At 37.6% G+C, this 26,887-nt stretch overlaps 2 protein-coding genes across 2 annotated transcripts in view; both read right to left on the reverse strand.

Annotated features, from left to right (window-relative positions):
* Nucleotides 1-2,852: 2,852 nt before the first annotated feature.
* LOC147917232 (double-headed protease inhibitor, submandibular gland-like) lies at nt 2,853-6,810 on the reverse strand. Its single transcript, XM_087430279.1, is given in 7 exon segments — nt 2,853-2,958; nt 3,415-3,521; nt 4,758-4,800; nt 5,456-5,577; nt 6,118-6,131; nt 6,724-6,762; nt 6,765-6,810. Coding segments are annotated over 7 exon segments (456 nt in total). The 5' UTR covers nt 6,790-6,810.
* Nucleotides 6,811-16,278: 9,468 nt separating this feature from the next.
* SPINK5 (serine peptidase inhibitor Kazal type 5) overlaps nt 16,279-26,887 on the reverse strand; it is a 74,990-nt gene continuing 64,381 nt past the window's right edge. Inside the window, exons 32-34 of the mRNA XM_087430292.1 lie at nt 21,958-22,088; nt 19,445-19,535; nt 16,279-16,341 (exon numbers count right to left, since the gene is read on the reverse strand). Of these exons, the coding sequence (XP_087286418.1) occupies nt 16,333-16,341; nt 19,445-19,535; nt 21,958-22,088 (231 nt within the window). The 3' untranslated portion in view covers nt 16,279-16,332. The remainder of the gene's footprint in view (nt 16,342-19,444; nt 19,536-21,957; nt 22,089-26,887) is intronic.

The raw sequence follows: 26,887 nt of genomic DNA on the forward strand, positions 1-26,887 counted from the left end.
CCCCTAATATGACCAGTAATGTTGAAAATTTTTCTGTTCAAAAACTGTGGCTCTTCTGATTTTCCTGGTTTACCTCTCTTTAGCTATTCCCCACTTTTCAGCTATTCTCTATTCACAGAACCTGGGCTCCTCCTCACATTTTTTTTCACCTGCTCTTCAGTCCTCAGTTGCTCACATTTCACCAGCTTTTCCTAGATTTGTACATGCTCCTAATTCCCGAATTTCTCAGAGCTCATTGGCTATTCTAGTCTCCCGTATTCCTCCCACCATTCAAACCTCTCTCATTACTTCAGCTTCTCTTGTCCTTATATCATTGTTTGAAATGGTCCCTGCAATAAAAATTTTTAATCCTATTTTTTAACATTTGAGATTTTTTTTTGTCGCTCCACAGAAATTTTAGTGCCTATCTTCAGCTGTTTCTAACTTTTTAGAAATTTGTTTTTTTTTTTTTTTTTTTGGTGAGGAAGTTTGGCCATGAGCTAACATCTGTTGCCAATCTTCCCCTGAACTAACATTTGTGCCCATCTTCCTCTATTTCGTACAGGGGATGCCTCCACAGCGTGGAGGCTTGATGAGTGGTGTGTTGGTCCGTGCCCAGGATCCGAACCTGCGAACCCCCGGCCACCAGAGCAGAACACGCGAACTTAAACACTACGCCACACGGCTGGCCCCTTTTTAGAAATTTTGAAGGGAGCAGAGAAGAAACAAGGCAGGCTAGTAGAGCAACTGAAGAAATCAAACTTTTGACTAACTCTACCCTTCAGCCTTTCCCAGACTCTCACAAATTTTCCCACTTTTCCTGTCATCCCATTCAAATTCCTCACACACATTTCCCTACCGTCTGCATTCCTTAAGATTTGTTCTGCTTTTAGCTGATAATGAAATTACTCAACTGCTCAATTTTGCAGTTGCTCGCTTTCCCCATGTTGTACCCATATCTCGCATTCATCCTATATTCTCAAATGCTACCATCTCCTCAGCTGTTTTCTCTTTTTCTTAGAAATTGCTCCAATATCCTCATTTCTTTACAGCTCACCCTGTTTCATCAGTTGCTCCCTCTAGCTTTTGTCTTCTTACACACACAAAAAGAATAATTGGAATTGGATAGTTTCAGAAGCTCCCTTAATGATTAAAACAGCTCTCACTACCACTGCCCATGTGTTTTCCTTCCTCCTGAAGTTTCCTGGAATGCTGCTTCTGCTGAAATCCCTTTCTTCCACTTAGATTATTCTCCAGGGACTACAAATAAATTATTCCATTTTATCTCCCATCTTGGCTTATTTAGTGTTGCTTTAGGATTTCTAGTATACATTCTGAGCTTCTCACAGTGTACCTTTAAGTGGCATTACACTTTACTTAGCATAGAACCCTATGATAGAATACTGTCATTTCTCCCCTCCCAGTCTTTATATTGTCATCCATTTTATTTTAACATACGACAAAATAAAAATAAAGTTCTGGCAACCTGGCTGCAATGGACTGACCTGTATCTCCCTAAAATTCATATGTTAAAACCTGAATCCCTAATGTGACTGTATTTGGAGATAGGGCTTTAGGAGATAATTAAGGTTAAATGAGGTCATAAAGGTGAAACCCTAATCCAATAGGATTGGCCTTATAAGAAGAGGCCCATCTCTCTCTCTCTCTCTGCCATGTGAGGACACAGTGAGGAGGTGGCCGTCTGCAAGCCAGGAAGAGAGCTCTCACTAGGAGTGAAATTTGCTGGCTCCTTGATCTTGGACTTCCCAGCCTCCAGAACTGTGAGAAATAAATTTTTATTGTCTAAGCCACCCAATCTGTGGTATTTTGTTATGGAAGCCTGAGCAGACTAATACACTAGCTCATTATACGACTAACACCTCAAGTCTTCCTTTCAGTTCTTCTTGAAATGTTAATAATTCTGGATTATAGTCTTTTTACAATGTATAGTAATCAACTCTTTAAAAGTCTGTCTTTCTGACTAGTCGACAAATTCCTTAATGACACAGACTCTTCTTTTTGCCCATTTGTATTGCCTCTCCCCACACAACACATTGCTTGACCGCTAGTGACCTTTCTATCTGTGTTGTTAGAAAAAACACACAAATCTCTACAGCATAGCTGGCAAGCATTTAACCACCCTATGCTAAAATACCATCGCGCTTTCGACACATGAGCTTTTAGGGCATAACTTTATTACTATTTGCATCTATCTCCTCATATTACATTCATGATCTGAGTCCTCTCTCTGGAGCCTCAGACCTGAGAAAGTTCTGATCCCTCTATCTCATGACACTCCTGCATATACCCTCATCTTTCCCATACCTTGAATTTTCCTCTGGCCTTTTTAGTGACTTCAACATTTGATCAGATGATATTGTCTTTAATCTCTTCCCCAACATAATTAGCAAGATGCCTTCTTTTGCGGATGTCCATATGTAACTGAGTCCTCTTTAAATGGTGACACTTAAAGTATATATGTTATTCCTGGTCTGTTCTGATTAGTTTATAGTATTATGGATTCTCACTCTATCTTTCTCCAAGTCTGAATTTTCTGCTTTTCATTACTGTAGCTAAAGGTAATGTAAGACTAATGGTCAGATCCACCCTTTGACCCATGTTTACTTAAAAAATTTGAGTCTTTTTTAAATGGGATGCTATGAGCAGATTCTCCTCTTACCAGGGTGTGTATGATCTCTCTAGCTTCCCAACTTGAGGAGAAACAGAGGAAATCTTTCCATGTGACTTAGAGTTTAGGAAAACGACCATAGATATTCTCCTTAGGAGAAGAATCACATCCATAGAGACAAGGAATTGCTGCTGAGAATCTTTTATTGAAGAATCAAACCCATATTTTTGCCCCCACAGCCATCCTAGACAATCTGCTTCTCTATGAGGAATCCACCGAAGGGATTCTGGTACTCTTGAGCATCAGTGCATGATCCATAATTTGCCAAAAAAAGGGCACCACGGCTCATCCTACGAGAGAAATCATTTTTTTAAAAGGAAGGTCTTGAAGACTTCAAATTAAGTTTTGTATTCTTAGCTCAAGCCAGCCAAATGAGTACACAGCTCAATTACTGATCAATTACTGAGATCAGTTACTGAGCTTCAGCATGGTAGAAAAAGAAATTCAATGCGCTAGTAAAAGCCAGTGTTAGGAGCCAAAGAATCTGTAAATTTCTCTTGTATCTGCCCTTTAATAATATTATGAGGTTGATCAAGTCTCTTGTTTTCCTAGCTTCAGTTTCTTCCTACTATCCACTTATTTCTTTCTCTCTCCCTCTTTTTGCTTCTTTTTGTAAAATATTATGATTATCAGTAAACCATCTCTTATGCTTCATAGCAGCATCCAGCTTATTAGATAGCTAAAATGGTTTCTGGCTCTGTGGGAGAGGCTATTCCTCCAACTAACGTATCGAATTCAGCACTTACACAACAGCATTGCAAAACAAACATTTGTTGAGATATTTTCTTCCATCAGATCCACAGAGAGGCAGGTAATCCTTGGTGCATGCATCAGAATATTCAATACACGCAATCTGCCACATCCAAAAAACAAGAAAAACAATTTCAAATCATTAAATTACAGAAAACGAACTTTTTAAAGACCTGAGGGATCATTTAGTCCAAAATCCCACATGCAAAAAGACATATCCTCTGCAGTTTACATAATCTGACCCAACAATGATGGGAATCTCATCACAGCAAAGAATAGCTCAGCCCAAGTCGAAGGCTTCCCTCTCACTCATTCTCTACATTGAAGTGACAAGTAGAATACATCCTGTGGGTTCTATCTTGTACCTAATTTCTGAATTTGTCCTCTCCTCGCCATACTGTTATCCACTTTATTCAGGCCCTCAATATGTCTTGTGTGCGCAGTTGCAATTGCCTGCCAATTTATTGCCCCTCCTCCCTGCTTATCTGAGATTTCAATCACCCTCCACACTGATGCCAGGGTGATCTTTTAAATCAAATCAGATCTTGTTCTTCAAATACTTAACTGATTCCCTATCAACAGAACATCTCCTCATGACTGGGTCTTGTCTCTCCAGTCTCATCTGCCCTGCCTCTTACTCTAGCTAAACTTAAGGACTGAATTCCCAGAGTGTTTCCTGCTCCTGTATATCCCTGTGTCTTTGCTTAGGGTGTTTTTCCTGCCTTGCATGACCTTACCCACTTTATCCATCAGACTGACTCTATTCCTCCTTAAAAGTTGGTTTAACAAATTTTATAGCAGTTTCATGGTGACATTTTTCTCCCTCACCCATTAAATTGGGTTAGATGTCCCTCCTTAAAATGAACTGTCTTTACTACCACAACCTCATTTTATAATTCTCTTATATCACGTTTCAAACTCCATTAGAATTATTGACATTCCACTCACATAGCTCTTTACCCCTGAATTGTCTCTACATTTGTTCTTGAATTTTTTGTACTTTTTTAATAACTTCCTTTACTGTTATAAGAGCGTCCTTGAGTCCCTAATGTCCTCTTCCTAACCTGCTAATTAGTTGCAGTGTTAGAAAATAACCACATGAATACCAATGTGCCCCAATTAAAGGCTATGAGTAAAGTTTGTGTGTGGAGTTTTCCTCTGGGTAAATAAATTAGCTATACTTCAGGTCGTCTGTTTAAGCTGGCCAGATGTCTTATCTATGATTATAGTCATAGATAATTCCTAGAATATGTACTTTAAAGTAGTTTTCCTCTATGAAAGTGAGGAATTATTGTAACATTTTATATTAAGAATAAATAAGATTTCTGCATATACTTACACATATACCATCATGAAGTTTTCTGAGTAGAAATCCTTTATTTCTAGAAGAGAAGATTTTATTGAATGGGTAATGCGTTACTTGATATTTCATAATCTACAGAGTGAAAAACAGTCATGTATCTACTCTAGTTGGCTAATATTGATCATTAACATCTTTGAATGGAGGATAATTTGTACTTTCACTCTCTTTCCTAGACTTTCCAGACAATCATGAGAAGCAATATGGATTTCCTCTGGGGTGTGAATGATCCATCAAAGTCTTGTAACAGTGTCCATGGCTATCAGCCTAAATAGAGATAGCTGTCTTCTGAGTTGCCATTATGCAATAAGAAAGATGTAACACAGGAGATTCATGGAATTTTGACCAAGGTACATTTCCTGCCTGATCCAGTTTCCTTAAACGGTAATGTGGGAATAAAAATGTCTATATGTAACAGATGATGCCCCAGGATGGTGTATAATATGAATTGAGAATTTGACTGGATGGTAAAGAAAAAAATATATATATAACTTTAGAGATCTAATTACGTTTATTTTTTTCATTTTAACAAAGCAATGTCCAATGAGTATTGGAGGAGCATGACAAAAGGTAGGATTTGTCAAACTATGTTTTTAGAAACCAAGAAGATTTTGGCCAAGGTAGACTTTGTGATCTTTAACAAAGAAAAAGGGCTCCAGTCTGAGTACTCTACTTACTGGTTTAGCCTGCAAAACACGCATTCATTACTGTATGTCTTCTGATCTATGCCACATATTGGTTTCCACTCCCTTGTGCACATAATCCTGGAGCTTTTTCTGTTGTATTTGGAGCAGTCCACCTGTAATTGGAACAAAAAATAATGTCCTACCTTCTCTCCCTTTAATTCTGTGGTCATTCTCATATCAAGATGGTAAGAGAGAGAAGAAACTGGAAATAGTGCTAGCCTCTTCAACTTTACGGCAAACATGTCTAGAAGATCATCTATGGACCAGGTGCTGTGCTACAAAGATAAATCAGACCTAGAACATTCCTTGAATAAAATGAGAATTAGCTGTTTGAGAAGAAAATATTAATCTCTCTTTTTAGAGTTACAATGAGAGTCCAATAGAATAACAAATATGAAAATCACTTAGAAAAGTTTAAAATGCTACCCAAATGTAAAAGTTCACTTTATCTGCTGTTCTCGTTTTGCAAGGAGATTCTTTTCACAACTTTGAAAGAAAGAAACACCACCAGGAGAAGTAGAGTAGGGACTGTTTTACCTCCTGAGGAATTTTTTCAGTCCATTGTGATCCAGTTTAGCTATTTTCACAGCTCCGTTTACACCTTAGCTCTGATTTCATTTTTACAAAGACCACACAGAGAAGGTTGCACTCACCTTTGTCCCTATTTCTTGATCACCGGAAGAGAGGGGAATGAGATATAATTGCAGAGAAGGAATTGGAGAAAGAACAAATTCCACAGTTAGTAACGCAAAGCTGAATTTATTGCTCACAGAAACTAAAACCTATTTCCCAACATCCCTTGCCCAGGTCAGACCTTAAGAAAGGTCATTTCTTCCCTCAGGGCCACCTCAGTATGAAGACAGAGATGTATGTGATACTGATAAAAAAAAAAATACATGCGGGAAATCCCTGGCCATTGGAGAAAGGACTGTCACAGGTCTCTAGGATTTCCTGTGGGCATGCCCAGGGTAGGGTTGGATTACGGTCTCAAAGTTGCATAGGTGGTTTCTGAAAGGGCAAGTCAGAAACCTGAGGATCCTTATCAGGAACTGCACAATGAGCCCACAATCCTTTTCTTCTTCTTCTCAGTCTCTCTTCCTCTTCTTGAAGGTCTGACCCACCCCCACTTTATTAATCAGACCAATCCAAATAGATACCTTTTAAATTTTCTTCTGACTTTAACGTTCTATAATTACTTAAGGCTGAATATATTGCAGTTAACACAAAACTATGAGTATTGAAAAGGGATACTAACTCACCAGGCAGAGAGACAGCCCAAGTAGTGGCTGCCAGAGCAAGATGGCAAAAGCACTGATACTCTTCATAGTGATGATGAAGGAGGGTAGTAGAGATTTGCTGCTCTGAGGCAAGAAGTCCAGAGAGAGAGACAGAAATCGGTCTGCTGAATACACACACACGCACACACACACACACACACACACACACACACATATATACATCCATACACAGTACACAGGCAGGGTCCCACCCTCATTAAAAGTTGACCTGTTCAATCATGATTGGTTGTTAACCGAAGCTAGGATATTTATTTCATTTGTCATGGAAAGCTTCCTTCTTATCTTGATTTATAGACAGTTGGAACAGTTATACCCTGCAATTCATCTACCAAAAGACGTTTTGTGTAATAATTCTCTGATCTCTCAGCAAATACAATGGCATGGCTATATTTGAGAACAAATAAAATCATAGGTATAGTAAAGAAGCAATAAACATTTAAATGACATGTATAAAGGGTATTAAGGTTATGATAAATGCAGGAAAGTTTAAATAGAAAATAGAAGCAAGGAGGACATTTCTTTAAAGTGTACGGTAGTAGACAACATTAATAGTTAGCACTGTAATACCTTGCTTTTCTAGATTATGAAGATACTTTACAGTGTTCGATGAAGGCTTATTGAATGATCAAACTTGTGAAATATGCAGACCAGTATTATTGCTATTTTGCAGGTGGAACAACAAAGTCAGAAAGATTAAGTGCATTCTTTATAGTCACATAGTTAACATATAGTTGGGAGAGCCAGTTCTCCAGAATCCTAGGCCTATACTTCTCTCCTAGAATCTGGGTTTTTTTTCCCACTAAGATATACTACTTCAATAACTAAAATGGATATTTTTAATGAAAATCCAGATTTTAACATAGTGTCTCATGCTACTTAAGATTATAGCCATCATATTCTGTTTAACAAATTCTCCTGCACCCATGTCTATATATTTCTGTCTATCCACATCACCAATATTTTTTCAATAATAATATAGGCCCAGTGATTTCTAACTACTTAGCACTTTTGTCCCTATTATCTCATGTGGTCTTCACATCAACTCTCCAGAAGGCAGAGTTAATATAAAGTTAAGATAGAGAATTCACAAAGGACAAAGTCAAAGAATTAAGCAAATTCCCCAAAGCAGACAGCTTCAGAGTGATAGAATCTCGACCAAAACCAGATCTTCCAATTTCGGTTCTTATGATGTCCCAGTAACTGATTGAGTAACTGATTGCATTTGTTTCTCATTTTTAAAGTGCATCTCTCTCATTCATGCTTTCCATCTTCCAATATCACTTCTTTTTCTCAGAATTCTATAATTTTAATTTTTGCCATTGTAAAATTTGAATACTTATACCTCACCCATATTTCAATGCTTCATCATTTGAAATATGTATACTACACTTAAATGCTCTCCAGAAGGTATTCTGAATGGGATGAATGATCTTCTTCCCACTTGTCGAGAAGCATCTGATTAGACTGACCATGTTCTAAGTAGATAACAGAATTAAGAACAATGACTCAGAGGATGTTAGAAGAATATCCTGGCAAGGCCCCAAAAAGGCATCTGGGTCTGTGTTTTTCAAACTTTTCATTGTTGTTGTTGAATTAAAAAATGGAACTTCTTTTTTTCTCTCTCAAATGTAATTTTAGAGGCACATAATAAATGAAGCAGTTTTTTTTAAAGGCAGTAACTTAAACAGAAGAAAGACAGGGCTCAAGAATACTTGCATTACCACCTCACACCTCTAGGTTCCAAGGAAATCCATTTGAAAACTGATCTAGACTACAAAAAAAGGCAAGTGGGGCTCTGAGAGGAAGAGTATCTTGCCCAAGATCACTCGGTGAATCAGATCCCCCGATTCCAGTACAAGATTCTTTCTGCTATGCCTTACCCTTTCACGCCACCACACAGCCCTATGTCAACGTGGGATTTCTGCCCTTACTTACTTTCCCAAAGAAGGCGAGAGAGGATCTGCCACCTGGGTCCTAGACTCGGCTTTCTACTACTTACTGGACATCACTTTCCGGACATCTCATAGGATCTTCCAAATCAACATGTCCCCAAAACCTGTTGCTAAATCTCATTTTTAGTGGCTTCTCTCCAGTTTCACTCTGTTAATATCTGTCAGTAGTAACCCAATCCAGGAAAATTTAGGAGCCTTCATTTCCTCTCTGATTTCCACACTCTCATCTAATCTCTCACCAACCAGGTTTTAACTTGTGTGTGCCTTCCTCTCCAGGAAGAATATAAGTTTTTTGTTGTTGATGTTGTTTTATTTTTTGAATTCAGAGTTCAAGAAAAATGGCCTTATAGATCTACCTCCCATGTCCATCATTTTCTGGAAATTCTCATGGGAATGACAGAGAAATTAATCCTGTCAGCAAACTCTAACAAGACTGCATTCTTCTTTCTTCCTTTTGCCGTCTACTTGGTAAGTAAGGATTTAAAAACGGTATATGGAATTACGTCACATCATCACAATACGTAATTGTGATGTCAAAAGTCACTTCAAAGAATCCATACCCATTTCTATTACCAGTTCCTCAACAGGCTAAAGGTTTTTGTTTCAAAATGAATTGAGTGGCTGTGATTCTAGGGCAGCTGGCCCTTAATATGGATATGCACCACACATGAATTCCTAGCAATCCCCAGTATGGTCCCACACATAGTCGGTGTGAGTTTTGATCAATAAATATAGATGTACAAAATTATGAATTCCTTCTTTTTCTCTAAATAAAGTTACATATGATTCTGAGCCCTCCGTTCTTCCTGGATTTGGGGAGATTTGGTCTCATTCATTATTGGAGTTTATGAGGATCTGAGATGCTTACACAGTGCACAGAAAATGAGAGCAGGCTCTCTAATCCCTGGACCATCACAGATGCTGCCTGCATCCTCATGATCCAAGCCAGCCGTAACAGTTCCCTTCACTGAGGTTGCTCCCTGGTTCTGTGTCACACATGGGACTGACCCCTGAATCTGGGATTCAGCAGACAATTTTTATAGTCATACCCTCAGCAGTCTTCTGTCTTTTCAAGCAGCAGTCTTGGGTAGTGTTAGAACTAGGTCTGTTTCATTTCTCTTGAAAGTTTTTTTTTTTTTTTTCTTTTTTTTTTGTGAGGAAGATCAACCCTGAGCTAACATCCATGCCAATCTTCCCCTTTTTGCTGAGGAAGACTGGCCCTGAGCTAACATCTGTGCCCATCTTCCTCCACTTTATATGGGACGCTGCTACAGCATGACCTGTCAGGTGGTGCCCCATGGCGAGCCCGGGATCCAAACCCGGGCCGCCAGCAGTGGAGCGCGCACACTTAACCACTACGCCACAGGGCCAGCCCCTCTTGAAAGTTTTATTCCTTCTGTTTTGGTTGCTTTCTAAAGTACTCAGGTCATAAAAGTAATTTCTTGCCCATTACTTGTGCTTTTATCCAGTTTAACTCAAACATCCTCTAAAGCAAAAGTACACATATTTTTCTGCCAGCTTTGCGATTGGGGGAAAAGAAAACTAGTTAATAGCTTTTAACTATTGATTTCTATTGTTGATGCTGTGTTATTATGTTTTGTTTGATATGTTGACATTAAAATGAATATGAAATTTCATCCTTCTTTAGAACCTTATCTTATGCTTCCAGGAAAGTGCTAATCTGGAATTAAACAGCTCCACCAGAAATCCTTCAGTGGGCACTCGTAACTGGAGCTCATCCACCTGCCTGCACCTCTTCCCATGCATAGGAACAGCCTCTGCGTGGAGAAGGATGTGGCATCTCCTGCTTAATTCATCAGTGTCTGTCCTGTGACCAGAGGCCGAGACATAAGCAAATATCCTTTGTCAACACAACTTGTCAATAACTCACTTTTTTGAGACATTGGCAACAGGAGTTCTGGCAACTTTTTCACTTAAAATTCCAGAAGCAAAGAGATGAATATATAATAGCTGGCAACTTTTCATTTTATTACTGCTCCCAGAACTTCTTTCATGTCAGTCAAGCCACTGGAATTACTTTTTGTTGCTAATCCCATTACTAAAAAATCTGCCTGTGTACTTTCTCCTGCCACATGTTTCATAGATTTGGAGTTGAAATATTCCACAAATATTTTGTCGTTAATGAATAATTTTCTACAGTCACTGGATACAAAATTCATTCCTTTTGCCCAAAAACATAATCAAATAGATAATATTATTTGCATCAAGAGCATGGAACTGGATGGAGTTCCTGAGGCCAGAGGGAATAGTGTAAGAAACATGAGATTAAAAACCATTTACTTGAATTTGTAATTCTGATTTACGCCTATTTCGGTAAGCTGGAAAATTACTTTCCCCTTCTTGGCTTTGGGATTCCCATACATTAAACATGCTAGTTAAATCATCTCTAATTTTCTTCTGGCTCTGTCATTCTAGGATTTTATCAACCTGAGATAAACTAACCCTTCGCTGATTGAGATCTTCTTTATCACTGCATATTACATATTTAGCTGATAAAAAGCATTTAATTGGTTGAAAGTCAGTACAAAGTTAATTATAACTATACACTTCACAGCTTGTTTTTTCTGGGCTCATGCTGCTCTTTGCATTCCTCTTTAGCCGCAACTTTTGCTAATATTTCTGAGAAATACCTCATGACTCTAGCCTTCCTGGGGGGCGGGAGGGGAGATATATTTTATAAGTTCATATTTTCACGTAACTAGCTTGTTTCCCACCAGCAGTACCAGCAATTTTTAATTTGTACCAGAGAGAGTGTGCAGAATCTCTAAATTCTTTGAAAAATAATAATCCTTCCCTATCCCTGTAGACTCTATGTCATTGATCAGAACTGAGAGTGTCTGTCCTAAATTCCCTTTTAAAACGCTCATCTTAAAGGTCTAGGTTTACTCAACAACTTTTTTTTTGTTTGTTTGTGAGGAAGATCAGCCCTGTGCTAGCATCCATGCCAATCCTCCTCTTTTTTGGCTGAGGAAGATTGGCCCTGGGCTAACATCTGTGCCCATCTTCCTCCACTTTATATGGGATGCTGCCACAGCATGGCTTGCCAAGCGGTGCGTCAGTGCGCGCCCGGAATCCGAACAGGCAAACTCCGGGCCACCACAGCAGAGCGCCGCACTTAACCACTTGCTACCCGGCCGGCCCCCTACTCAACAACTTTTAATGAACAACTGCTCCGTGCTATGCATTGACCTAGGCACCAGGGATATAACAAGAATATTAAGCTGTCTCTTTTTGTAAAGAAGTTGCAGTCTAGTGAGAGGGCTGGACTTATACATAAGCAACTACAAAACAGAGACAGCCAATAATACAGGTGTAAGCACAGGATGTTATGAGAGCATAACAAAGGAATAACTAATTCACATTCTGAGGGGAAAGAGGTCATGAAGACTTCCAGAAAAAAGCTGCACCTTTAATGAGGTGAGAACAAATTAGTCCAGAGTTTAGAGGGATGGACCTTGTGAGATGGAAGGAAAAAATGGGAGAAGGACCAGGGGTGCATAAAGAGGATATGTTAGGAGGAGAGGACATGTAGGAACAAGTTTAAGAAATTTATTCAAGAGGAGAAGGGAGGGAGGGCAATGCAAGAGTTGAAGCTGGAGAGGTGAACAGAGGCCTGTGTGTCAGGAGGAGTTTGGAGTTCATCATGGGAGCTAGAGAAGCCACTTAAAGATTTTGAGCATAATACCATCGAATTTGGATTTCAGATCCTTACTCTGCCTACAGTGGAGAATGCAATGGAAGAGAGAAGACTGAAGCAGGGAGATTGTTTATAAGGCTGTCGTAGTCAATCATGAAAGGAAGATGATGACTTGAACCAAAGAGTTTATCAGATTTGGTTATTAACTCTATGGAGGACAAAAGAGAGGGAGGAAGACAAGGCCTAGATTTCAGGTTTGTCTCATTTTGCTTATTCTAGTGCATTGTGGCTGCTTAATAGGAGTTTTCAAAAAATTTAAACTGGGGGATGAAACAGATCTGTGTTTTGAAGAGGTCATTTGGAGATTAAAAAAAAAAAGATCTGTAAAGGATAGAGAAAAGAAAGTCTGTTAGGTCCTTGAAAAAGTCCACTTAAGAGAAAAAGAGGGTCTAAAATTCACAAAAGAAAAAAATAAGGTAAAATGCACAATGTCTATAGGCTTGAAAGATATTTACACGTACTGTAACAGATGAGAATGGAATGCATAGAGTGGCCTGGAGGAAGAGAGCACATCATCCCTCTAATCCAGAAGGAGCTCCATGGTCAAATGAAAATTCCATCAAGGATGACAAATATTTTATTTGATTTTTTTCCTGGGACTGATCTTCCATTGACTCTTTGTTTTCTCTTCATGCTTGAAGAATAATTTAGGGTCACATATGATTTAGACAGAACTTCAATTTGAGTGCTGGAAAGAAAAAGGAATCTGTGTGCCACAATAGTGTCAGAGAAAGGACAAGATGTCTTGTTATGCTTTTTCTATGAGGGAAACAGATATCATCCCTCATAGGTAAAGGCCACACGGAGAGTTCTTTGTGGACACATTCACTTTATTTGCCATAATCTAACTATGTAATACATGAGACTGGCCTTGGTCAAAGTCAACCAAGAAGGTCACAGAGAGTATTGGGTTGGGGTACAAATGGGAGTCTTGCCATGTGCTTTTCTCAGTTTCAGGCACAGATTAAATGTTTAGAAATGTCAACATTTACTATTTTCTATTATCGTTATCATTGAATGAGAAGTGTGGCTGGTATTTAAGAGTATAGATGGCAGCAAGGAGAAGACAACTAAGTTACCAAGAAGAAGGATAAGAGATAGACTCTTAACCATTACTGAGTTACAGCCCATAGGTCAAACCGGCCCACCACTTATTTTTGTAAATATGATTTTATTGGAACACACCCATGTATATTTACTTATATAATGTAAATTCATTTATTTACAGAACAGCAGCATTGCGCGCTTGTGACAGAGACTATATGTCCCGCAAAGCCTAAAACATTTACTATTTGGCTCTTTACAGAAAAAGTTTGCCAACATGTAGTCCAGACAAGTGCCCTTCTTGGGTGTTTTTGAAGCCTTGAGAGAGAGAGGAAGACTTCAGATGAGTTCCTTACGTGATAAAATAAGCAGTTTGACAGTGGTAGATCTATAAAAACTTATATTCTGAAAATGGAATCTGCAATATCAGTTATAGAGAAATGCCTAAGTCTGTGGTAGAGACCAGGAAGAAATGATAGAGGCAATTTTGCTTTCTTTACTTCCAGCTCAGGATCATTTGTCACTTCCTGGTTTAGAATTTCAGGGCTGGTTTGTGAAACTTCAGTGAGATGGGGCTGGTTTTCATTTGCCTCCCATCCATCACGATATAACTCAAGGAGCAACTTGAAATTAGTTTACTTGACATTTAATGCAGCTATTTTGTTGTGACCATTTTGACACAGGTGACATTTTATATTCACCTCTAGTTTGTGTCTCCAAAAAAAAGAATCAACTTTCATTTTTTTTTTTAATCCCAAGTGATGTATTCAACACATTCACACTCTTAACCCCAATCCCTGAGCCTCAGAACATTCTCTACTTTATTTTACTTGGTCCCCACCCCATTCCTCACCTCTGTACCCCCACTTCATCCTTCACTTTTACTGGGTCCCTGGCCTTTCTCCATCTCTGTGCCTTATCCCATTCCACATCTCTCTATCCTCCATCCCACCCTCTCCCTAAGCCATACTGTTTCCCTGATACTCAGAATGATTGGATTGATTAAGGATGGTTAAGTCTTAAGTGTGGGATAACAAAGTCTTTTGTGCATATTATCTGATAATCATAATAATAATTAAAATAATAACAATAATGAAAGAAGTGTAAACGGTTTATTGTTTGTATCTCAATAAAATGTTCAAAATGGCTTGACAAAGCAACTACTTCTCAAAAAATAACATGTCTCAGCCATGAAAACAGAGTTTCTAGATTTCCAAGAAATAACCAGGAAGGAGATAGAATCTCATATGTTATAGAATCTCTAAGTCATCTCCTTTATCCTGGAATTGCCAAAGAAAAAGGCAACATTGTTTTCTCACCTTTTTTTTTCTGAAATGATTCTGTATTTTATGCTTGAAAATGATTTATAAGGCTTCGTTCTTTCTTTTTTCTTAATGATAACATAGAGAAAAAAACAGGATAGGGATTGATTTATTTTCACTCAGTTACAAAAGACAAAGATCACAAAATCCTACTATAATTGGCCTTGCGGCAACTTATCTAAAAGAAAAAGGGCTGAGGAAAAAATACAAAATTAACTTCTTAAACCCAGGTAGGCCTGCCGTTCTGGGCACAGTCCTTCTGTAGCCGAAAACAACTTGAACCATGATGGATTCTCCATAAGCTTTCTCCCTCCAGAGTGTCTTCAGCATCAGCCCAGAAACTGCATGTGACCCATGTAACTAGGTAGTGTCACAGGACACCAGTAGCAAGATTCTGAGCATGACAGAGTTTCAGCGTTGACGCAGGAGCTTACAAGTTGTTTCATCCCACCTTGTCTAATGTGTGCGTTTCCTGGTAGATTTCTTGTGTGCATTAGCTCACTGACTTGTTTAGTAGCCTCTGGCCACGTGTAGCTATTGAGCACTTGAAATGTGGCTGGTCCAAACTGAGATGCACTACAGTATAAAATACATATCAATATCAAAAACTTAGTAAAAAAAGTTTATATAGATTATATTTTGAAATGATCATAGTTTTTATATATTGGGCTAAACAAAATATATTATTAAAATTAATTTTACCCATTTCTTTTGTAGCTACTAGAAAATTTGAAATTACATATGTGACTTGTATTATATTTCTATGGGACAGTGCTGCTCTAGAGACTTGCATACATTGGTAACTCTCATTTCCTTAGTCTTCTCCGAGTCTATGGGTCCAAGGCCCTGATATAGGAAATTGTCAAGAGGTCACATGATTGGATATGAGAAATTACTGGTTTGTGTCATTGGATAGGGCCTACGTAACCGAGAGATAATTATGCTATTCATGGAAATGCAGAAGCTAGATAGGGGAGCTGGTAAGGTGACAGATAGTGAAGGTGAGGTTGATTCATAGCTGGTTTGGCTTTATACAGCCATTGGCTACCTGGGAGCCCATATCTCCCTACCTGTCTTCTAGACACGCCTTCCCAACTATGACAGCAACCTGAATCTGAAAAAAGTGAACATTCTCTGTCCACCAATGGGCTTTGCAAGACACAACGGTAGAGTTTATTCAGCTTCGGTAAAAACCAAGTTCTTATTATCCAGGCAGTGGCAAAGAAATCCCAGAAATGGTGTTCGGCTGGGTTTACTTTTATTGAACAAGCAGTTGGACAGACAGCATTGTGATTAGGAGGTTTCGAGAGCACAGCCTCGGTGGAGGTGTCTCTGTGCGCTCAGATCACAGAATCTAGGAGGAAAGAGGTGGAAAAGACTGAAAGTCAGTGAGTCCATTCCCCCAACAGCTCTGTATGGTTTTCTACAGTAAATGAGACGAGCTCTGAAGAATTATTTGAATATACAGGTGGTGAAGGTAGGCAATTCAGAACTGGGGTATAATTTTCCCTCATGGCTTTCACCAATTCTCACATCATTTGCCCTAGAAGAGAAGATGGATAGGTTAGACACTTCAAATTCAGAGACATTGTAGAAATGTGGGCTATACATTTATAGCTGTACTACAGTCAAAGAAATCCATAAATGCCTGCATTCTGCCAAGAACTCACAATTTAAAATCACTTTCACATTTTATTCAATGGATGCAATGAGTATTTATTGAACACCTAGGATGTATTACCTGTTGAGATGGATACAAAAATGAACTCTGCTCCTGATTACATGTGATCCTCATCGTAATAAAAAGAGTCAGGTGTCCTTAACATCATTTCACAGAAGGGGAGATTGAGCTTCAGAGAAGTTGAATGACTTACCAAGGTCTCACATTCGGTCAGGACTTAAATCAAATTCCTCTAATGCTGATGCTTTACTATTATAGTTTGTTTTAGGCCATGAGAATTTACTTAGCTGTCTTCCTTGTCTGACTCATCCGTATATTCATATTTGAAGCAACACAATGTCCTGAAATCAACTTTTAAAACATTAAATCAATGTCTCCAATTTTTTAAAATGGTGGTGAGGGCCTCAGGAATTTTTCTTCCATATAACTGCACATCGTAAGCTAGTACCACCTGGAGCACTAGTAGCTCTAGCATTCCAACCTCAAACCTCCATTTTAGTTCTCACATCAACCCCATGAGGCTTCTTTTGGTTTGAAAGCGGCAAGCTACGGTCTGGTTGAATCCTTGAAAATCTTTGTCATGGAATTGAGAATAGTCATTTATTCATTTCACAAAATAGTATTGGTGTTTTCCTTAACATAGAAATTTCCTCCCGATGTAGCTAATCTTTACGTAATTGAGATAATGCCTTCTCTAGAGCCCCTGGTTTTCAGAATCTCCTGACAACTAAGGGATGGTGGCAGAGCATAAGAAATGAAGTCAGAAGATCTACACTGGACCCCAAATATGACACTGAATAACTGATAAATTGCAGGATTTCCCCCAGACTGATTTTGGATAAAATGTGAAGCTTAATGATCCCTCCCCTAATCACAAGACTAGTGTGATGATGCAAAAGGAAAAAGCACATAAAACTGTAAAGAGTTACATAAATCTTTGAAGTTATTGTATAATAAAAAATACCTTAGATAGTAAGCAAAAGTATGGGTTCCAGGAGCCTTCAGTCTGTTTTTCCAAGAAAGTTGTGACTGCCTGGACTTTTATTCCATTCTTTGGATTCCAGACTCTCTTAGAGAATCTTCTATCCATCCTCCAAGATATGAATCCATAGTAGGCATCAGAGTGATGCTGGGCTGTGACTCACCCATACCACCTTGATGTATCCAAGACTACATCACTGAATCATACAGAGGGAACTGAACCCATGCCCAGAACATTTTTTGTTCTAATGACTTGTTCCATCAGCTAACATCATAAATAATCACTATCATTAATAATCTTTGTTATATAACTCTAGTGGAAAGAAAACACTCAAAAATGAAAGAAAGGAACTCTCTTACAAAAACTTTTGTGCTTACTCCTGGCAAGATTCTTCGTTATTTGAATAAATACATCTTACCAGTATTATCCTATGGCAAGTTCCTCGTAAAGTTGTTTTTGTCAAGTTGTCTACATGAGATTGCAGCAAGGTGTGGTCTAAGGTGTGGTCTGTCGGACTTGCATAAAGATTACTCTTACCTCCCTGTTCTGAGATATATGTAACCAGCTGTGTCTGTGAGATGTTGGGGGACGGTATATTCTGTCGGTAAAATGAGGAGCAAACCACTAAGACTTTATGTGTAATAAGAGAGCAAACACAATATGGGGACTAGAGCAAAAGTTGAAACTCTCTCTTTATGGATGTGTAAAGAACCAGAGCAGTTAGATGACTTTGTCAAGTCCACATGAGAAAGAAATGAAATGAAGATCTCCTGATTTCATCCCAGTACTCTGCCTACTCTGTCCTGCCTGCCAGCTGCTAGTGTGAAACCAGAAACACCTAGCTTATAGTTCTTGTTTTTCCAGTTTCCCATATCAAGGCTCGCTGAGTAGTTCTTTTGAATATGGCCTCATCTAGTGTTACTTAAGATCCCCAAATCTGGCAGAATAGTTCCCAATTCCATTATTGCCAAAGTTTTCTGTGGCAGTGGAATGGAGTAAAAACAGTTGTGAATAATAATTTATTAAATATAACTTATTAAAATATTGTTTGCTTTTATTAAATATAAATATATTTTTAAAATATCAAATATAAATTTATTAAAATATAATTCATTAAAATTATTAAAAATAAATAAGTGCTGCACCAGAGTCTGTTTCTCTAAGTTCATACTTCGGACTCTTCTCTTCCTCTAAGTTCATACTTTGGTCTCCAAGGCATAAAAATAATAGTGATAATAATAATAAATGCCATGAATTTTTAGACACTGCCAAATGCTTAAAAGGCAGTATTTATTGAATATTTTCAATAACTTGGTGAGATCTTTGGTTTAGATGTTTATGTGATTTGCAAAAGGTCTCATATATGAAGAATATCAAAAACTGGAATTTGAACCCATATTTATCTGGTAACAAGAAATTTTCTCTTATTTGAAAATTCCTGGTTTTTCCCCAAGTTACATATTACCTAGCCTTAGAAAGAGATTCCTCAAGTGCAATCACCAAGGAGAATGTTAAACTCAATAATGTGTGTCAAAACATCCTTGCAGGGATTTAAACGAAAAGGTCAACTTTTCATGTTGGGAGACAGTTTAATGTAATGTAAAGTGCAAAGATATGCGGGCTACACAGAAATGGTTTAAATCCAGCTCTGTCACTATCTGACCTCTCCTGGTCTCTGTCTCATCTTTTTATTACAGATCACTAAAATAAAACCTACTCTGCAAAAGTGTTAGATTAGGGACATTGCTCATAAGCAATCTATTAATGATCCCAGTAAACATCTAAAAATGTTAACTACTGTATTATTATTCCCATATATTTCAGTAATTACTGAACTATCTTCACAATGCAGATGTGATCAATTCTGGGGTTACCTGACCCAGTTTCACTTCCCTGGCCAGAGAAATGTCCATCACAAAGTGCAAGAGAACAGAAGCAGAACCAACCGGTTCTAACATTAAGCACGAATGCCAATGTACTTACAGATGCTGGCGCGCTGAGAGATGTGGTTCCTGGAGTGCTGCTCTCCTCACACCTCCCTTCACTGCGTATGTGTGTGTTAGTTTGGCGCATTCTAAAACAGAACAGAGGAAGTTTGCAAGGGGGGAAAACTCACAGTTATAATGAGAAAAAGCAAGGATCAATGTGGGTGACATTTGGTTGTCAAACCAGAACTGAAAATAGGGGTAGGTCCTGGGATCTGCACTCAACTATTTTCCAATAGGCACCATCTAGGTTTAGCCTCTCTCTTCTGATTTAGCTCCTGATTTGTTCCCCAGCCTTGGATCTATTCCATCACATTTCATTCAGCTAGATAGTCACGGAATTGTTGAACATGGGAAATAAACTTAGGGATCATCCAATCCAAAAACCTTTATTTTATAGATGGGAAAATTAAATCCCAGAGAAAAGTTTGACTTTATTGAATACCTACAAGGTGACTTGGGGATTATAAAATATAACATTTTTTTATAAAATATATTTTATGTAAATATATATAGGATATAGATTCTATATATAATATATTTTATAAAATAAAACCATACAGAATCATACAGTCTAAATTTTATAGGTGGAAAAACTCTTAAAAGGTATGAATTTTAATGCCTCTCTCTTAAGAAATATTATATATCAAACACTTACTTGTTTGCCTCTGGTGATGGGAAACTCACTCTCTATTAAGGCAGTTCATTTTTGTCTTTGAACATTGGTCAAGTTGCAATTGCTTCCCTATAGCTTCCTCTAAGACCACAGAAATTAATACTATTTCCTCTTGCCTGGGATAGCCTTAATCTTCTCTTCATAATATATACTCCCAGTTCCTTTAGCTACACAATCCATCCTGAAGCATGCCTTAGTAATATTTTCATCATTGGAGTTTCTGACTCTGTAGTTCTCCTTGAGTAGAGGATCACTTGTTATGGGTTTATATAGTTAATAGAATGCTTGGCCCTGACATTCACAATAAAGAGAAGTTGAAGGATTTCTGTGCTGAGGATAAGGCATATATAGTAACAAATTCTTGAATGGTTGTACTTATTCCTCAAACAGGGATCTCTTAATTCTTAAAACTCTATAAGATCCGTGGATGGATTTCAAGAGATTTATGTGCCCACAGATATTATGCATACAAGTGGTTAATGTCGCATCATTTTCTTTTCTTATCTGGAAAGACATAACTTTCTCCATATTATCAAAGGAATCTTTGATTCCCAAATGTTTAAGGAACTACTGCCTTGGATAAAACAATAGTGTAGTGGGGAGAAAAGAAAACTGTATTTAGACCCAAGTCAACAAAGTTAAAATCCTGTCTGCTCTCCTTCTAAGTTTTGTGACTTTAAGCAAGTTCCCTGAATTCTCTGAGCCTCAGATTCACCCTCTGTACAGTGAACATAGTACCACTCTATAGCAGGTACTGAGGATTCAGTGAGAGGGTGAACGTGAAAGTGTCTTACTTACAGATGTGAGAAGATCTAAAGCACTCATATTCAGATTTTATTCTAAATATATGACTGTGAGGTGGCTTTTTCTTTTATGAGTTATTTGATTTAAAAGGAAATAAACGTAAGCTCAAATATTTTTCGTGGATTGAAAAGCAGGATATCAGGCCCATCCTCACATTCTGGGCCTTGCTCATAGCGTCCTTAGAAGGAGAGAATGTGCAGCGACTGCAACGTAAGTCTGGAGTGAGGTGGGGTGGAAAAGTCAAGATTTCCCACCATGATCTCATTTAAAGCCAGTCAAACGAGGCTGGGAAAAGGTAAGGAATGTGTATGAAGGTAAGGATAAGATAGCATTTGAACAGAAAAGCAACACAAAGCTACAACCAATAACAAAAGTATTAAACTCTCTTGTATTGAACTTAAAAAAAGAGTTCTTCTCAAAACCCTGTGAAGTCAGTTGGCTCAGAGAGCTGTCTCCACTTCTCCAATGAAGAAACTGAATCTCAGAAGGATGAGATAATATGCCCACAGATGCACAGATGGTAATAAATTGAGAACAGACATGAGGTCTGCCATTTGCTCCAGGGTGCTTTCTTTTGCATTATACCACTTCCTACTCCAAGAAGACTTAGAGAGGATGGGAAATCTGTGACTACCAGGTAGTCATAAGGCCCACTCGAGATTATAAACCAGGTTGACTCTGTATAGCAATCATTCTCAACTTTTTTTCTCTTTACACAAAGGATGGATTATGTTCACACTCCCATGAGTGTACATGAGCTTACAGAGATTTTCTCTAATTGTTGTAATCCCACCACTTTTTCCTTTTTCTTCCACTCAGTCAAGTACATTAGCAATTCTATTAAAGGGATAACTTTAAATCCTTTCTATTTTATATATGATGAAGATCATTCACAAAATTTGAGTTTTTAACGGCTGTGATTAGTAAATTAGTTGCAACATATCTCAAATTGATATCAGGACACTACTGTGGGTCAATGCTGTAGGCAAGAGCCTCTAGACTGGTTATGATGGTGTGACTTGTATACTTACAGATTTTCATGACAGAGCATGCAGGGATTGTTGTATGTCTGGCCGTCATCGCCACAGACAGGCTGTAAATTCTTTGGGCAAAGGTAACCCATCTTAGGCAACACTCGGTAGTGTTTGCACATCTCAGAATCCTGAACAAGCAAAGCACAAGTCAGATTTGCCCAATAACACTCAAGAGGGATGGGTTTGAGAAAACTTTTTCATTTCCTCAGTCACATTTGAATAAACGATTAGTAAGGAACTGTAACATAGGTCATACAAACTCACATATTTATTTCACATCATTATTAGGTAATTTAGTGTCCTGGACTTGGCTTCTTTTTACAAGGGAAGATAAGTAGCTAAACCAAGAAACAAAGAAAAATAAAGCAATAAGAAAGCAGAAGCCCTACACGATATTGGGCACAGACAAACTGAGGTATGCCCATAGGATGAAAACAAGGATGGTAATCATGCAAGAAATAATATTTTTTCTTTTTTTCTTAAATGAAGGCACTGGTTATATACAATCTAGAAAGGAAAGACTCAGAAGTAAATACTAGTTAATTGCTTAGACTTGAGTCCTAGCTCTGCCACTAACTAGAGGAGTGTTTTATCTAACTTCTCTGAGCCTTAGTTTCTCATCTGAAAAACATGAATAACAATAGTTCTGGGCTGGCCCGTGGCTTAGCGGTTAAGTGAGCGTGTCCGCTGCTGGCTGCCCGGGATCGGGTCCCGGGCGTGCACCGACGCACCGCTTCTCCGGCCACGCTGAGGCCACGTCCCACATACAGCAACTAGAAGGATGTGCAGCTATGACATACGACTATCTACTGGGACTTTGGGGGGAAAAATAAATAAATAAATAAATAAAATTACAATAATTCTTACCTCATATTGTCGTTTTAGGGGATCAAATCAGATAATGCATTTAAATGTGTGTATAACACAGTGTTTGGCACACATGAAGTGCTCAGTGGGTGCTAGTATACTCGTCAATATATTTCCCAAGGTAAAAAAAATATTTTCATATAGAAGAAGGAACATATTTGTTCTTTGTAACCTTTTGGAAATACGAATTCAATAATAATAAGAAGAATAACTTTATTAATTAAAAAAGTAGGACCAAAGAAAAAAAAAGATGGAGGAATTTTAAAAATAGGATTATAGATGACTTAAATTCAATTGTGTCAATAATTATATTATATATTAATGACTGAGCACTCCAGCTAAAGAACAAAAACCAAAAAGACTCAACTATACGATGTTTACAAGACATAAAGTCTAAATATATCTTTGTATTTCAACCAATAAGTTGAAAGCAAAAGGCTAGAAAATATATACATGCAAACACCCATCATACAAAGGTTAGTATATCTATATTAATATCACACAAAGTAGAATTTAAGACAAGAAGTATTAACAGAGATAAAGAAGAGGATTTCTAGTGATGAAATAACAGATTCATTCAATCCCAAACATGTATGTACCTAAAGTATAGTTTCAAAATACATGAGGCAAAAATTGACTGACTGAAAGGAGAAACAGGCAAATTAGCAAATATAGATGGAAATAGTAACATACTTCTTTCAGTAATTGATAGCACAAAAAAATCAAAATATAGAATATTTGAAAAACAAAATTAACCAGTTTGATCTAAATGGTATTTATAGACCTCTATATCCAACAACTGCAGACTACATGTTCTTTTCCAGTGTACATGAAATTATTGCCAAAATAGACCATATTCTGGGCTGTTAAGCAAGTATCAATGAGTTTCAAAGAATTGAAGTCATAAAATGTAAGTTCTATGACTACAGTGGAATAATACTAGTAATAAATATGATAACTATAAAGTTCCTAGGTGTTTAGAAATTAAGCAAGACACTTCTAAATAACCCATGTCTCAAAATAATCATATTGGAATACAGAAATGTTTTGAACTGAATGATAATGAAAATATAAATGATCAAATCACAGCAGCTAAAGCAGTGATTTGAGAGGAAGTTGTAACTAAAGACATAATTAGCAAAGAAGAAAGTTTTAAAATCAGTGATCTAAACTTCCATCTCAAGAAGCTAGCAAATAATAAGCAAATTATGCTCAAAAATATAAGAAAACGAATACTAAAGAAGAGAAATTTATGAAATAGAAAACAGAAGAAAGCCAAACATTGGTTGTTTGAAAAGGTTAATAAATTGAGAAACCATTGGCAAAATTGACAAAAAGGCAAGAAACACACTCTACCTACATTAAAGATAAAAATGTGTCACTATATAAATATAGATGTTAAAAGGATAATGTGTGAATGTTATGAATAACTATATGCCAATAAATTTGGCAACTTAGATGAAATTAACAAATTCCATGAAAACTACTTTCTGAAGTAGAGAAGAAATAGAGAATTAAATGGTATTCTATCTGTTGATATTCACTTCAGAGGCGTACAGAAGTATTTGCTTGCTAGTTTGTTTGTTTTGATAAATACTTCAAACATCTAAATGGACTGCTTTAGACTGTGGTGCATTCCAGATTGACAGAGACATTTGGGGAGAATTTGGACAAGCACCTCTTATGAATCACTGGCAAAGGTAGGACTGAACCAGGTATATCCTCGGTATTTTTCAGGTATCTGCTGCTACAAGCTTCAAAACTACCAGGATAAAGCATTACAAAGAAGCAACAAAGACAGAATGCCTCTTTTTTTCTTACATAGTACATCAACTCAACAAATTCTGTTTGACTCCACCTTCAAAACAGACTCAGGATCCAACCACCTCTCACGACCTCCACCACTACGACCATGGTATAAACTAGCATCGTCTCTTCTGTGGATTACTGCCATGGCTGACTAACTGGCTGTCCAACTTTTGCCCTTGCCTCCCTGTTGTGTATTTTCAATACAGCAAGCAGAGTTATCCTTATAAAACATAAGTCAGATCACGTAACTCTTCTTTTCCAAAGCTTCATTCAGAATAATGGCCAACATCTTTAAAATGGGCTACAAAATCCTACACAACATGGTCTCCCGTTACTTGAATGACTTCCTCCTCTGTAGCTCTCACTGAGGTCACTCTATCTCATCCACACTGGACTCTATACTGTCGTTCGACCACTCCCTCAGGGCTTTGCTGTTCCTCTTCTTAGAATGCTCTCCCCTCACTTACACATATGGAATCTATCCCTTTAGGCCTTGGTGCAAATATCACCTTCTCAGAGAACTCTTTTCTGTACCCGCTTTAAAATTGGATCCCGGCGTTTACTATATCATTTTACTACTTTATTTCTCCCTTGGCATTACATTTTATTTATTCACATTTTCTATTATCTATGTTCTTCTAATATAAACTCCATGGGTGTAGAAAGGTTCTGTCTGTTTTGTTTATGGCTGTTGTTCACACACATAAGCAATGGTTGGAAAATAGTAGGTGCTCAATAAATATTTGTAGAATGAATAAATGGATAGCTAATTGGATAATGAATATAGTTCTCTTCTCCACGAGACAGCTCAGCTCGAAACCAGATTGTCCATTAGCTGGAAGCATGATGGGGCTTCTGGTCTACTGGTGATATCTTATTTCTTGACGTAGGTGCTAATATCACAGGTGTGATCACTTTGTGATATTTCATTTAGCTGTACGCTTATGATATGTGCACTTTTTCTACTTGACTATTATACTTCAGTAAAATGTTTTTTTAAAAAAGAACAGATTTTATTATTCACAATAGCCAAGATAGGAAAACAATCTAAATGTCTATCAATGGATGAATAGATAAAGAAGATGTGCAACACGATGGAATATTATTCAGCCACAAGAAGGAAGGAAAAAGGAAATCTTGTCATTTGCAACAACTTGGATGAGACTTGAGGGCATTGTGCTAAGTGAAATAAGTCAGACAAAGAAAGACAAATACTGGATGATATCACTTATATGTGGAATCTGAAAAAGCCAAACTCACAGAAACAGAAAGTAGAATGGTGGTTACCAGGGGCTGAGACTGGGGGAATTAGGGAGATGTTGGTCAAAGGGTACAAACTTTCAGTTATAAGATGTATAAGTTCTGAGGATCTAATGTACAGCATGGTGATTATAGCTGATAATACTGTATTATAAAGTTGAAAGTTGCTAAGTGAGTAGATCTTAAATGTTCTCGCCACAAAAAAGAAATGGTAATTATGTGAGGTAATGAAGGTGTTAACTAACGCTATGGTGGTAATCATTTTGCAATATACAAATGTATGGAATCAACACATTGTACATCTTAAACATATACAATGTTATATATCAATTATATCTCAATGAAGGTGGGCAAAAAAGGAACAGATTTTGTGAATAGCTCTTCTGCATGCTTAGAGTTTTCTAGTGTAGTGCCTAATTTACTAGAAATATATAATTAGTTTATATTTTACCAGTGCAATTCATCCATTATCCTAGTTGAATTGGACAAATAATTAGATAAAATTCATGTTTGACATCTTTCTTTCTTCTTTTCTAAGTCATCGGACGAGGTGCTAAAGTCTCGCTTTTAGGCCCCCATGTGAGATTCCACTTCATAAATATGCTTCACGCTCTCACATCCCGTTTCTTCCTTTCTACTCCTGACCTTGGTAAACCTCCAAAAAAAGCAATCCAATTAGGCTAGTTTACACTAAGGTATACATTACTGATGGGCATCAGCCTATATCTTAAATAAAAAGTTTTAATCACTATGAATTGCTAATTGGCGGAATTTCACAAGTGTGAACACGCTCAGCAAAGTGGTCCAGGCTATTGGGAAAGGAATTTGGTTTGGGGAGGAAAAATGAGAGGAAGCTGGGTGAGGAGACTTTTTGGTGAAATTATAGAATTGTAATTACAGAATTACCGAACTGAGATTATAGAATTGAGCCTCCTTACTACTTATGTGACCGCATGTGCAATAAGTCATATTCATTACACACCCACTTTTT

This window comes from Ceratotherium simum, chromosome 4, assembly GCF_057802395.1.
Source record: "Ceratotherium simum simum isolate JZ-2026a chromosome 4, ASM5780239v1, whole genome shotgun sequence".
Lineage (NCBI taxonomy): Eukaryota > Metazoa > Chordata > Mammalia > Perissodactyla > Rhinocerotidae > Ceratotherium > Ceratotherium simum.